This window comes from Perissodus microlepis, chromosome 7 (assembly GCF_051167445.1).
Source record: "Perissodus microlepis isolate ML-2025 ecotype Zambia chromosome 7, ASM5116744v1, whole genome shotgun sequence".
Classification (NCBI taxonomy): domain Eukaryota; kingdom Metazoa; phylum Chordata; class Actinopteri; order Cichliformes; family Cichlidae; genus Perissodus; species Perissodus microlepis.
In genome coordinates, this window is record NC_140467.1 from 21,841,510 (window position 1) to 21,855,845 (window position 14,336).

General features: G+C 40.2%; 1 protein-coding gene across 1 annotated transcript; it reads right to left on the minus strand.

Annotated features, from left to right (window-relative positions):
• Positions 1–899: 899 nt before the first annotated feature.
• On the minus strand, positions 900–13,853 carry LOC146383044 (rhombotin-1-like). The gene is made up of 5 exons (XM_084934165.1): positions 13,387–13,853; positions 12,651–12,864; positions 8,830–8,955; positions 8,383–8,491; positions 900–1,601 (listed from the first exon to the last, which is right to left on the minus strand). Exons 1-4 carry the CDS (start codon positions 13,406–13,408, stop codon positions 8,386–8,388), a joined length of 468 nt encoding a protein of 155 aa, XP_084790291.1. The 5' UTR covers positions 13,409–13,853; the 3' UTR covers positions 900–1,601; positions 8,383–8,385.
• Between the last annotated feature and the right edge of the window lie 483 nt (positions 13,854–14,336).

Below are 14,336 nucleotides of genomic sequence, written 5' to 3' on the forward strand. Positions count from 1 at the left end.
ATTTTGGATCAAATGGGAAGCCAGTGAAAGTGTTTCATAGGGCCTAGCACTTGCATTTTTTTCCTCCTTCAGTAATAAAATACTTACATACAATTCTAAATTATTATCCTGAAAAACTAAATATGACCCCCACAGTAAAACTTCAGCTTTCATGTAACTGATATTATACCTAAAAAGAAGCAGCCGCAGTTGTAAATATGATGTTTTCCAAAAGGTTGACACTATTTTATGTACTGCGTCGTCCCACTCACACATACCTTTTTTTGTCTCCTTGGTCTCTCCCTGCTTTTCTGCTCCTTAAAGATGCAGTAGGCAGAAATTTAGAAAGTGTATTTGTTAGAGGTATCCCATGGTAAAAACCTAACTAAGTGAATCCTAAAGTTCCCTGCTAAATCAACTGCACCATGCATGCGGACTAACCCTTAACATGGACTTGGTAGAGAGCAGGTGTACAGAAGGCTTTAAATGTTTTTATCTCTGAAAACAGGGACTGTTTCTGGCCTTAAATGTTGCCGTAAGAGCAGTAAGAGTGAAGTTGTGGGGCAGGCCACTGAACAGTAAATGTTTTTTCTAAATCTGAGTTCAACCCTTGGACATAAGAGAGTGATTTTTTCCCCAATTTCTGTCTGATATGAGCGGGATGCTCAGATTTTACTGAAGCAGAAAAATGCTGTGCACACGTTTTATGCCGTCTTGGAAAATGAACCATTTGCATATTCATCGTCTGAAGGAAGCACATTTGATTTTGTATTCGATTTTTTTTACGAGACAAGTTATTACTTTTGTACATTTGAAGGGAATATTTAGACTGTTAATTCCCTCTGGTGACATGTCTTTTCCCACCCATTACTGGCAATCTCAGTACATACAAAAAAACAAAAAACCATGAGCACACAAAGTGAAATTCAAATCCAGTTTAATTAGTCAAGAAAACAACAGCTTGCGAGCAGAATGAGAACAAAACTAGAGTGGGCTCGAAGTCCCATTCGAGGCTTCAGAGAGGAGAGGCGGGGAGATGGAGCTGGTACTCCTCAGTTGCTGAACAGAGCCAAACAATCTTTGCTAAAGTTTCCGTTTGTTTCGGGGCTTCCTTCGAGCCAGCTGGGTGGGGTTCACCACAAAAGACACTTCAGTGACTGCCAGAGCGATCTGACAATCAGAGGGAACTTTGTATTTTTCTTTGATGGATGACTTGGTTGGTGCTATGTGTGGCCTGGCTGACTTCTTTCCATCCATCTAGTGTTTCACATTTGGTGAAGTAGACTATGAATTATTTGCAAACACTAGTTCACTCTTTTTCTGTTCACCGTCCACATTAGGTCCTCTGGAAAATATCTTCTGATAGTTTCACTACCCCGTTTTCACTCCCCAGTCAATCTCAAGTCCATCTGATCAGAACTGTCAGCTTTAAGGGAAATAGTCACGCAGCTCTGGAATAAAGAGTTCGAAGTTGGGCTGCTGGAAATGTGTTCAATCAATGTTTTTTTTTCTTTTTTTTTTCTTTTTTTTCCATACAGTTCAGTCTGAAACAAGAAGCTGATGAGGTGTGCGCTGCTGTGAGTTTCATAGTCCAGCTGGCTCACAGTGGTCCTTTCTCTGATCTGCCGAGAGAGATGGAAAACATCAAATATGTCAGAGTGAGGTCTGGGGGCTTCACAAGAAACAATATCATCAGCTTTATGTATCCAGTAACTGCAGTGTAATAGCAAAACAATGGTTTTGTATTATGAACAATACACTGTGGGCTACAAGGGTACTTTCAACAGGTAAAAACATGCTAAATACATCATTTATTTCATGCTCAGCTCTCATAATGCACACAAATATGAAAGTTTAACAAAGCTGTTGCTGCCGATGATAGTTTTGGCCTCATAAGCGTTTAATTTTCTCTTTTATTTATTACAGTGTCGTCCTACCTGTTTGATTTGCCTGTATTAGTTTTCTTGTCTTCTGTGTTTCCACTTCCTGTTTTATTTTGGTAATTGCTTTTCTTGTGGCTTCACTTCATCTTTCTTTTCCATCCTTTGCGTCTGTTTTCCCTGCCCTTGTTATCTTTCACCTGTCTTTGACTGTTCAGCCTGCCCTTTTCCTGTTTTGTTTCCCTGCTGCTTTTAAGACTTCTAAGATCTCAAAGAAACGATTCATCAGTTAAAATCTTGCACCTCTTTACTTGAACCCATTCACACCAAACTATTCAAATCAGTATGTCATTGTTTTACAAATCCTTTAGTAAATATCAGCAGCAGCTCTCTGCAGACCTGCACTTTCCATATTTCTCACAAATGTGCTGTAATCACACTGCCGCTCAAGAAAAATGACTTAGTAATTGGTAATTCATAATTACAGACCTATTTCTAATCTTTCTTTCCTCAGCAGAATATTTGAAAACACACTTTGCAAACAACTAAATGGAGAATTCAACTTGAAGTCTTTGTGATAAGTGCCAATCAGGATTTAGATCCACAGAAATGGTCACGCTAAAGTCATCAGTGAGCTGAAGCTCAACAGGGATTCACAGAGTTTCAGTTCCAACATAGAATTTCCTTTTAAATCCTACTATTAGTTCACACAGGTCTCAATGGTCTGTCCCCCTGGTACAGCTCTCACTTGTTCACTGTTTACAACCCAGTCAGACCTCTCAGGTCATCAGGTGGAGAACTTTTAAATGTTCCTAGAATCACATCAAAGTATTCTGAAGATGCTTCCAGTTGTTGTTCTGTTCTTTGGAACAAGCTGCCTGCTGACCTGAGATTAATTGCCTCTATGCATTCAAATTAAAAAATAGACTCATTTTATTTTGCCACTTTCTCTCCCTTAAGGCTTTTTAAACCTACACAGGTTTTTATGCTTTTATCTTCAATTCAATTCAATTCATATCACAATAGTCAATTTTATATTATACAGTAAAGACCCCACAATAATACAGAGAAAACCTCAACAACCAGATGTCCCCCCTATGAATAAGCACTTGGTGACAGTGGGAAGGAAAAACTCCCTTTTAACAGGAAGACACCTCCTAGAAAATTGGATAAGCGGTCACACGAAGTAGGCTATTAACTCATTAAATTAGCCAAGGGTTTCCCTTGGATGCTCACGTGAAAGAGTTTATCTTATAATTATGGATAAGTGCACTGGCAACAAAGTAGCTAATTTTACAAATTGTGAGAAAAATATGAAGAGGTTGTATTGATAATGCTGACTGTCTCATACTACTGTCAATAACATGAGTGGTACGAGAGGAAAAGCAGTGTACAGCAGTCTAGCTTTAAAAGTGCTGTTTGGATGTGTGTTTGCACTTTAAGCATTTTGGTCACCGAGACTAGAAAAGAAAAACTATTATTAATGATCAGTCTATTTGAAACCAAGAAAGAAAAGTGGAAAGACGGTGAAGTTAACAGAGTTGTTAACATCACAACTCTATCATTAAAACATTAAAACACAGGAGAATCTGATGGATTATAAATGAGTATTTTAGGTGTTTTAGGATCATCTATTCATGAAAAAAAATTAAATTTGTTTGTTGCCAACTTGAAAAGATAAGAATTTATATTTCTTACTGATCAACAGGGAAACACGAAGACATTAGAGACTAATGAAAACCTCCTTCTATCTGTGCTCAGAGGTCAGAGGGATCCTCCAGGAATAGTGATGCTGTGATTGTTTTGTAGGCAGGGATTTCATAGCTGCTGATCTGTAATCTAGAACGTGACCTCAGTCCCAGTACCCACCCAGTACCCTATTAAGAAGTGAACTTTTTAGTGCAGATAACCGAGGGTTACCCAGATAAGATGAAATCCTGCTTTGTATTAAAGGCCTCTGATGGTCAGAGATCAGTGCACAGTTTTTTCCATAGCCATAAACAAAAACATGCTGCAGTTCTACGATGAATGCAATCCTTTATTTGCTCACAGAAGCCTTAAGTTTGTGTTTTTACATAAAATTTGTATTTCAAATAATGTTCTGAGCAATGTGTGCTGTTCAGTAACTATAACAACAACTGCACTGCATTGAAAGCAACTCACAGAAATGTAACCTAAACACTTTAACACTTGTTTTAAAAAACTCAGGAGCATAATTAATATTTAATTCTCCCAATTGGAGTGTAGATGAATTTACCTGCTCTCTATACTTTATTTACTTCTGCTTTACTTTCACCAAAGGTTGTTTTCTCACTATAAAGCACAATTTTATTTCCAAGTTTGTGTTCAGTGGAACACAAACATGTTTTTATCTTTATTATTTTTCGCAATAAAATGTTCTTTGTAGTGTTTTTTTTATTATTATTTTTATGCTTTTTTTAATCTACATGTTAACCAGCTGCTTGAAGGTGGAAAAACATACATGTGCAGTCGTCCAGTGGTCACATTCATGAAAACTCAAAAAGGAAAAAGAAAAAAAAAACATCCTACATCAACAAAGCTACTTGGATCTCGAGAGAGCATTTATAAAGAGTTACAACCTTACGAAGCCAAAAAGCTTTCACTGTATCCATTTTATCAAAATTACAGGGTTGGGGCCACATATCTAAAGTAGACTCCCATTTTAGAGAGCTCCAAGCAAAACATGCAGCATATGACAAACATCTGTCTGCATTTGTAATAAAGTTACCTCATTTTTAACCTGAGTTAACAATATACTTGCCTAAAACCTTGAATACTCTGGTGTTTATGTCCCTGAATACATAAAGATGTTTCTTTTTTGAAAACAAATGATATCTGCAAGATTTTTCAACATTAACTGGAAGATCAGAAATCATTCACAAGTAACTCTCAGCTTCCAGTGTCCAATCGTGCAGGGCGATGGTGTGTATTTTACTGCTGTAGTAGTACAATTAGTATCATAATGATATGTTGGGCCGCTGGTGGCTTTTGGGAATGTTTCTGACCTTGAAAACTTCATATTTGTGGATTGCCTGCTTTCAGCTTTCCTCAAACCCTTTGCACTCATAGCCCAACACCGCTCACACGCCCATCTAGGGGCTTACAAAAGGCAGAGCCCAGGATGTAGTTCCACAGGATTTATGTGACTACAGTTAACAACTTTATAAAGAGTTCTACAGATAAGGACAGAATTATTATGATTATTCTCTGGCAGCACGGTGTTTAGAACTGTTGCCTCACAGCAAGAAGATCTTGACTTGACCCCACCATCTGGCCGGAGTCTTTCTGTGTGGAGTTTGCATGCGTTCCCCGTGTTTGTATGGGTTCTTTCCGGGTACTCTGGCTTCCTCACACAGTCCAAAGACATGTTAGGTTAATTGGTGATTCTAAATTGCCCATAGGTGTAGATGTGGGTGCGAAGACTGACAACCTGTACAGTGTGTGCCCCGCCTCTCGTCCTATTGTAGCTGGGATAGGCTTCAGTCCCCCCACGACTAGAACCAGAACAGCAGTGATGGGTCATTTTGTCATGTATGTAAAGCTTAAATTCTCTCTAATAACAAGCAAGAATACACGAGTTTAAGTGGAGTTACAGGGTTGCAGTGCAGAGAACATCTTCAACCACAATGAATATGTTGTCCCATTGTAACGCTCCCATTATTACAGCACTGGACAGTATATCTGACAGTGGGGAAGAAATGCTTCCAATGTTGGAAGCTTTATCCAGCGTTTTAATGGCTGGAATAAACATTTTTGCTTTGCTTAAGACCCTTGAGCCTTGCTTAGCACATTGCAAAGTACACACTGTACTAATTAATTCTGTGTGAATCACAAAAAGTGATCTGGAAGCACATATTTCTTTAAGCACAGCGCACTCCCTTAGTTTTACTACTGATAAATTTCATAAAAGCAAACATATTAATCTTCCTAAAGTAGCCAAGAAGATATCCTTTAGGGACCAATATCAAGCAGAGAATTATTAATCAGTTACTTCAAAGAAAAAGCCGTACTCAGAACCACACTAAAGCTTTACATGCCTATACTGATTTATACTTTGATATAGTGGATAGTCAGTGTCCAAAAAGTTGATTCTGTTCATCTGGACGTAGCGTTTTGTGGGAGAAACGTTTCGTCACTCATCCAAGTGGCTTCTTCAGTCTCAGCTGACTGCAGGTTTCCCCAATCTTATAAACAGTACATTTGCATAATGACTGAAACCAGCCCACTGAAGGAACAATGGGCTGGGAGGTCAGTTTCTTAATCTTAATTATGCAAATTCTCATGACCATTGATCAACAACCACTGACCAAAACCCACTGATCAATGGCCATGAGTACCATTCACAGACAGTTGGGGAATGGCTGCAATCACAGCATTGTAAGATGGCGAAAGATGATCTTTCCCACTTCACATAAGATTAAGGAACTGACCTCCCAGCCCATTGTTCCTTCAGTGGGCTGGTTTCAGTCATTATGCAAATGTACTGTTTATAAGATTGGGGAAACCTGCAGTCAGCTGAGACTGAAGAAGCCACTTGGATGAGTGACGAAACGTTTCTCCCACAAAACGCTACGTCCAGATGAACAGAATCAACTTTTTGGAGATTTACTTCCCTGGATGATTGAGCACGCATCAAGATGGATAGTCAGTGATTTAGCTTCAGCTGTTATAGGAATATATTGGCAATGAGTCATCAGACCCAAAGGTAAATCCAAAAGTTTATATAAAAAATTTTGCTTTATCCTTAAAATTAAATCTCTAACCTTTTGACCGAAGTTAGCTAAAGCACTATGTGGGCCAGAATGTTTGCAAATAATCTTGAAAGGAAATTCTGAAATTTCACACAATTACAATTTTTCTGAACGGAAATACACGGAAGAAATGTATTACTGCAAAGATACCGGCCTCCCTATGTCAGATGTTACACTGACATATTCACACAGTAGATAAGTATTAAGTATTACTGCAGCCAGAGATGTTGATCATAAGGATTCTTGATTGAGCCATCTATAAAGCCAAGTAACATGCATGCATAGCAAATTTAAATATTGGGGTTGAAAATCATTTTTTGAGGCAAACACACCAAAGGGTTGAAATTTAGGTTTGTTTCAAATCACATTTGACTGTTGCTTCACTACAAGATGTTAACAGCTGAAATAAAATTTACGGCTCTCCCACCATTCATTTAGATAGGACAGGTGCTACCAAAGCTGGTTTCACACATGAATTTCAGACCATTTTTTTCAGACCCGCTTCAGTCTGCATGCCAGGTTGAATGAGACATATAGTACAAAGCACTTTGAGTGTTCAAGTAGAGTAGAAAAGCCCTATACACCAATCAGGCATAACATTATGACCACAGACAGGTGAAGTGAATAGCACTGAGTATCTCTCCATCATGGCACCAGTTAGTGGGCGGGATATATATTAGAGAGCAAGTGAACATTTTCTCCTCAAAGCTGATGTGTTAGAAGCAGGAAAAATGGGCAAGAGTAACAATTTGAGCAAGTTAGACAAGCTTCAGATTGTGATGGCTATGTGACTGGTTCAGAGCATCTCCAAAACTGCAGCTCTTGTGGGCTGTTCTCAGCCTGTAGTGGTCAGTATCTATCAAAAGTGGTCCAAGGAAGAAACAGTGGTAAACTAGCAACAGGGACATGGGAGGCCAAAGTACACTGATACATAGGAGGATTGAAGGCTGCACGTGTGGCTCAAACTGCTGAAAAGGTTAATGCTGCTGGTAGAAAGGTGTCAGAATACACAGTGCATCACATCACCCTGTCCTCCACTGAAAGCACTAACAATGGGCACCTGAGTATAAAAACTGGATCACAAAGCAACATCACGTGGATGCTGGTGTCCATGTGCATCTGTGGGACGTGCTGGACAAACAAGTCTGCTTGCAACTTACAGGACTTAAAGGCTCTGTGCTAACGTCATGGTGCCAGATACCACAGCACACGTTTACGGCCTTGACGGGTCCAGCACAACATTAAGCAGGTGGTCATAACGTTATGCCCGATCAGTGCATAAGAAGCAATCCATTTACTATTTACTATTTAAATCAGCACAATCTAACCACACAAAGACTTAATATGGGGAGGCTTGCATGTTTAAGTGAGGTTAAAGTGTAGTCCAAATTTTCACATGTCTGTTAAGTACTGGAAAAGTTCAGGTCTAAAATGCAGATGGCTTAAGATGCCTGTCAAGTGGTAAAACCTTGTGCAAAGTCTGTAAAATATTCAGTCTGATTAATATGTGGCTAAGAGATTCCCACGTTTATGCCTGAATGTCACATAATGTGGAAAACACACTAAACTTTTCTCTGCAGGAATTTTAAATTCGCAACGTCTTGTTAGGGACTCTCGTGTCTGCATGTGGACATATTTGGGATGATCCTGGGCGCTCACTTGTATACCTTCCTATTATTTAAGTGCATGGTTTAGTTCAAACTGTCAGACCGTGTGTCTGGAACTGTAATTCACCGTCATCAGAATATTACCTCTTACTGAGGCTGCCTCTCGGTGCTGCCATTAAGATGGCCCCCCTCATAGTCCAGCTGGCACAGGATCATGTTGTTCTTGAGGAAAAACTTGTCTCCCACGCAAAATCTGCAGAGAGAAATCAAAATATGGAACTGGGTCTTGGTTCTTGCTACAGCCGAAGTGAATGATGAGGTCCCAGAGGAGCATTTCATGCATATTTTCAGCATACATCTGTAGCTATGATGCTTAGAAATTTAATCTTGCATGACTGCTGCCTGATTAACTATCTGAGTGATATACAAAGTCTTTAACCCCTTGAAGTTTTTCAAGTGAAGGGGATTTCATTGCATTCTGATTACGGTGCACTGCTAATATGCTCTTAATGACCAGTGAGCTCACCAGTACATCTCCGAGATAAGTCAACTGAATTTGATCTCCCTGGCTAATTGCTACCCTAATCTTACCTCTGGCGGCAGAGCTGACAGGCAAAGCAGTCTAAATGGTAGACGTTGTCTCTGGCTCTCATCACCATCTCAAAGGCAGGGATCAGCTTACTGCAGGCTGCACAGTTCCCCGTCACCCCAAAGAGCCTGCAGAGGGAGAGAGGGCAACAAGCAGGCCTGTAATCTGGACAAACACAGATACATTTCAGCCAGGAGCTGCAGAAGGAAAAAAAAAACACTGAACTAGAGGACAAAAGGTAGCCTGTGTGTCCCAGAGAGCATCACAGATGATGCTCGAGCACCGTTTGCAAATAATCACTTCAATTACTGATTTATAGCGGTGAACCGCACTGCGTTTCCTGATTATTGATGGCTGTTTCCACTCCCCCTCATGCAGTGCCCACATTATATACATATAAGTGCAGCCAAGTGTGAAAAACCATTCAAATCGCGCCTCTAGTAGTAATTATGAGGAGATGATAGTATGAGCTTCTCATAATAAGATCTGGAGCTGTGTCATTAAGCTATGGCTGCAACTAACCATTAAGTTTATTATCAACCAATCTGCAGACTCGACAGTCACAAAGCTGGAATGTGAGCGAAAGGCAAGAAAAGCTTGGATTTCTGCAGAAAACGTTTCATGTTTTTACTTGTCAAATGGCATGCATGATTAATTGTTTCAGCTTTGTTGCCAAAATTAGTCCAGACACCCCATGTGGACAGATAATGAGAAAACCACAGGGTTTGTAATGCATCACACAAACTCCAGTAAGTCAGTTAAAATCAGTTTTAGCTATATCACAACAAATAATCACCTCAAAGCTCTTTATATTGCATAGTAAAAATTGCATGAAAACCCCAACAGTCACACAACCCCCTATTAGCAGCAATTGGTGATAGTGGGAAGGAAAAACTCTTTTATTCGGAAGACACCTCCAGCATCCGGGTTGGACAGATATCTGCTGTGATCAGTTAAGGGTGAGAGGACAGAGGAGTCATTGTTAGTTATTCAGAGTATTAGCAATACACTGAATACCTCTTAGCCTATGATATGTTCTTTCTCCATTTCCACCATTTATTTACAATAGTTTAGCATTAAAGGTTCATTTTTAAAATCTGGTTAGCTCATCAACAGCTGATTATACTATAAAATGTCTCCAACAACGTCTGATATGTTCTGACATTACAGTTTTTCTCTTAAATGTTTTTCATTTGGTAAATGTCCCATAAATTCAGAACCTAAACTATGTCCCTAACCCTACATAGGTCGCCAACAATCTGAGGCATGTTAAGACGTTAGAGGTATAGCACTACAGTTAGCAAGCCTGGAAAAAAGTCAGGACACTCCATTGTTTTAACAGTGTTGCTCTGCCAACACTGCGTGAAGGTAGGGTTACAACTTTCCATCTATTCTCTTCAAACATCTGTTATTTCTGCACTAATCTTTTTTCTTCACATATGTGAGCGTTCAGAATATCAAATGTGAGAGTTTTCATAAACTGGATATGAGCTCTATCACTAATGCATTACTGCTTATAGAGAGCAGCAAAATAGAGATTAACTGATATGAAAATGTCACGATTTATATGAAATGTCAGTTGCTTTAAGAAGAAAGTCAATTTATTACTCTCTTCTGAAACCCCAAATTTATCTGGCAACTTTTGAACCTTGTCCTCAGACCACCTGAGAACAAACTGTGTTGCTATAAATGCTTTGTGCTGGCCAGCTGCAGATGGCCTCACCGCTCATTCACCTCTAACAGAATGACCAAATAACTCCCCAAGAGCCCGGCACGCACGAAGACAAGTGGCTGCCGCTGATTTCCATATTCCATTAGAGGCCAAATAGAAAAAGGGGGCTTTGGAGGAACCCTTATGGAAAAAGGTCATCCATGTAATAAGGGAGAAAAGCACTGAGCAGCCCTGGATTACAAATGGAAAACGTCATCAAATGAGTGACCAACGTGAGAACAAAAGTGAGACCTAATTAACAGAATGTTCTGATCTAACGAGCTCGAGTCAGGCACCTGGTGGGTTTTTTTTCTGCTCCTTAACGAGGCTACGAAGCTCAATGCTAATTCTCTACAAATGGTCCAATTAAAAGAAATCACATGGTTTTAATCCCACTCTTCAAAGGCCTTTGGTCTGCACCCTTGCAATGATGAGGAAAACAGGAGGCAATCTAGCCAATTTAACTGTCAAAAGGGGTTTTGGTCTCTTAAGTGCAGTGCAGCTAATGAGCGACTTAGCTCCAACCAAATCCAGCTGGATTGTACATGAGACTAACACATGAGTTCAGCAATGTGGCTGCGATATCAGGAGTTCTCTTGCTGACCTGACACCAGATATCATTATTTCTAGGCAAGAAAAATCAGAGGCATATAACTCTCAGTGGAGCCCGTTGACACAGACAAGGTTTGTTTAGAAAAGGTTGATGGTTTTAAAAAGGCTAAGGTAGAAATCTATTTAAACCCCAAGTACATTGAAACATACTTACCTGTATAGTCATCCTGGACCAAATCATAGTCACAAAAGGTGCAGAATAACTTCAGATATTGTACAGATGGCCGTGCACCGTAATCATGAGGTGGCCAAACCCTAAAGGATATCCTGCTTTATAGTCAGTTTTACTCTAATTGGGGCAAGAACTTGGTAAATTAATAACATGGGAACATAAAGGGAACTTAAGGCAAGCGTATCAAACCATGAACTCACTAGGAAAATTTTTATTGAGCGAAAAAATTAAGCAGTGTCATGTCTTGATGCATGCTTAATCATCCATGTAAGTTAATCCCAAAAAGTTCATTCTGTTCATCTGGATGTAGTTATTTCAGTCCAGATGAACACCTGCTTTGGCTTCATTTTTCAGACCTGCAGTCTGTGGTGCTGCTCCTTGATGAAACTATCCACTTTGTATGAGTTTATAAAATCATTAGTTATTATTATTCTTTGATTCTCTTTTTCTCTTCTCTTTTGTCCTCTCTCCCTCCCCTCACCCCTGCCCAGTCACAGCAGATGGCCGACCCTCCCTGAGCTGGTTCTGCCAGAGGTTTCTTCCTGTTAAAAGGGAGTTTTCCTTTCCCACTGTCGCCAAGTGCTTACTCATAGGGAGTTGTCTGATTGTTGAGGTTTTCTCTCTATTATTGAAGGGTCTTTAACTTATAACAAAAATTGATTTGTTTGTGATTTGGCACAATCTAAATAAAAGTGTATTGAAATTGAAAAGCATCAACTGTTCATTCTACTGAAGTACCAACACAAACTTGATAAAACTTCATATCCACAGCATAATCACAGCTAATATCACCCTTTAAAGACTGATGTCTCCAGCTACATGTCTTCTTAGGACAAAATTAACCATTAGCAAAGCCCATGTTAAGAACTATAAGAGACAACGGAAACATTCACAAAGTGCAAGCTTCACTGTTCTGCCTTTTCTTTCTTATGCTGCATACAAGATGCTTATGTCTGTGCAAGTTTACTGCAGACAGCTGATGTTCTTATTTGTGCTCTTGAACCCATAAACCTCAAAACTAGTCCATGTTTGGATAATGTAACCGTTAACCAGTCACCCTGCAGGATAAACCCTTTCACAAGGAAAAACAAGCGAGTATTTTTCCACAAGACTGTAACGCAGAGTCAAAATATGGTGACTCAAAACATTCCCTCTCAAGCACACCACATCCAAACACTGTCAAATGATGCTTGGACAGATTTAATTTATTTACTGACGTGTTGGCGATTGTGGACACTTGATTACCTGTGAGGGCCACTTGCTTCACTTTGATATCGTAGTACCATTCTCTAAGAAAAACGCTCACATTTCACATATGGGAGCCGTACCTCAGGTAGTCTCTGCGGCAAAGGATGAGGTTGGCCCGGGTGTAGAGTGTGGAGCCCAGCCGGCCCAAGCGGCAGTCACAGCAGGCACACTTCAGACAGTCCTCATGCCAGTATCTGTCTAACGCCTGAAGCATGAAGCGGTCCCGTATCTTCCCATTACAGCCGGCGCAGCCCCTCGGCTTTTCTCTGGACTGGAGGGACACAAGAGACACACCTGGCAGGAAAAAGGCCAAGAAACAGACAGACACAGAGACAGACACAGAGACAGACATAGAGACCGACAGAGGAGATTCAGTGTTAGTTTTCTGTCAGGAATGAGACACAAAGAGTGAATGTCAATAAGGGCTTTTTCTGCAATCTATTTTTTTAATTGTTGCACATTAACAATATAATAGAGTATAATAGAGCAAGCATATACACACACACACACACACACACACATATATATATATATATATATATATATATATATATATATATACTTCATTAGGGAAGTCTGTGGGACATTTATCTCTATTTCTAGTTTTATAACATTGTAGGAGATGTGTTGTTTCCGTTTATAGATATAAGTAGCCTGAAGCATGTTATTGGTTTAAAGCCTTTATGATTCTGTCAACATCATCAAAATCGACCTGATGTGGTAAAATAGTTGCTTGGGGTTGCATTGTGTTGCACAGGTGTGCCCATTAAAGTGGAAGTACTGAGTACCAGTTTAAGCAAGGGAACGTGTACTCACTCTCCTCCTTGTCCAGCACCATCCTTTAGGTAAACGGCAATAATCCAACAGTGGGAGAAATACCAGCCTTTACTCTCCTGCGTGGAAGAGCGGTAACAAACACAGAGGCCTGGACGCGCTGTTTGAACCTAGAGTCGCTCAAACTTCAGCTCCGCTCTTCATAGTCCCCGAAGAGAGAGCCGAGAGAAACAGCCGCGGAGTCGCTCTCTTTTCCCTCGCGCGTAAAAATAGCCTGTGGATGGATGAAAACAGCTTCTCGGAGTATCACCTTGCCCTGCAGTAGAGATGTCCCCAAATCAACAGTGGCTTAGCATTATCTTGGCTGATGTCAGTGCGTAAGTATTTCTCTATCTGCACAGGCTGCGGCTGTTCCCCTCAAATGAGCCCTTCTGCACACAACGAGCCTCCCCCCTCCTCTCTCTCTCTCTTTCTCTCTCTCTCTCCCCTCTCTCTGTCTCTCTCTCTCACTGCAAAAAAACTCCCAGAGTCAAATGTTTTTTTTAACGCTGCGTGCTAATTATATAAAGTCATTATGTTCAGATCTGATAGTAACCGCCCCCTCCCTCTCCAAATCAATTATTCAATACACAGTCACACACCAGGACAGCCCGGGCCTGAGGTGTTTTAAAATGAGCTTATTCAACTCCAAGGACACCAATTATCTCCAGGGCGCCCTGTAGTCAAAGCTGTGGCTTTTCAGCACGACAGAAACAGAGCCTTTTTGTGCGCGAACGTGCACAGGCGCGCGCCTGTTCAACGTGTTCATCCTTTATTAATGTACTTACGATATTTTTTAAAGGTAATAGATTAGCTCGGGCTAAGACTATACTGTATTACAGATACCATGAAAGGTATCTGTAATACAGTTTTCACAACGAAATAGCCACACAGGTGATTAAATCTCCAGATGCCATAATCAGGAAATACTTAAAAAGATACCCTAATGCGTT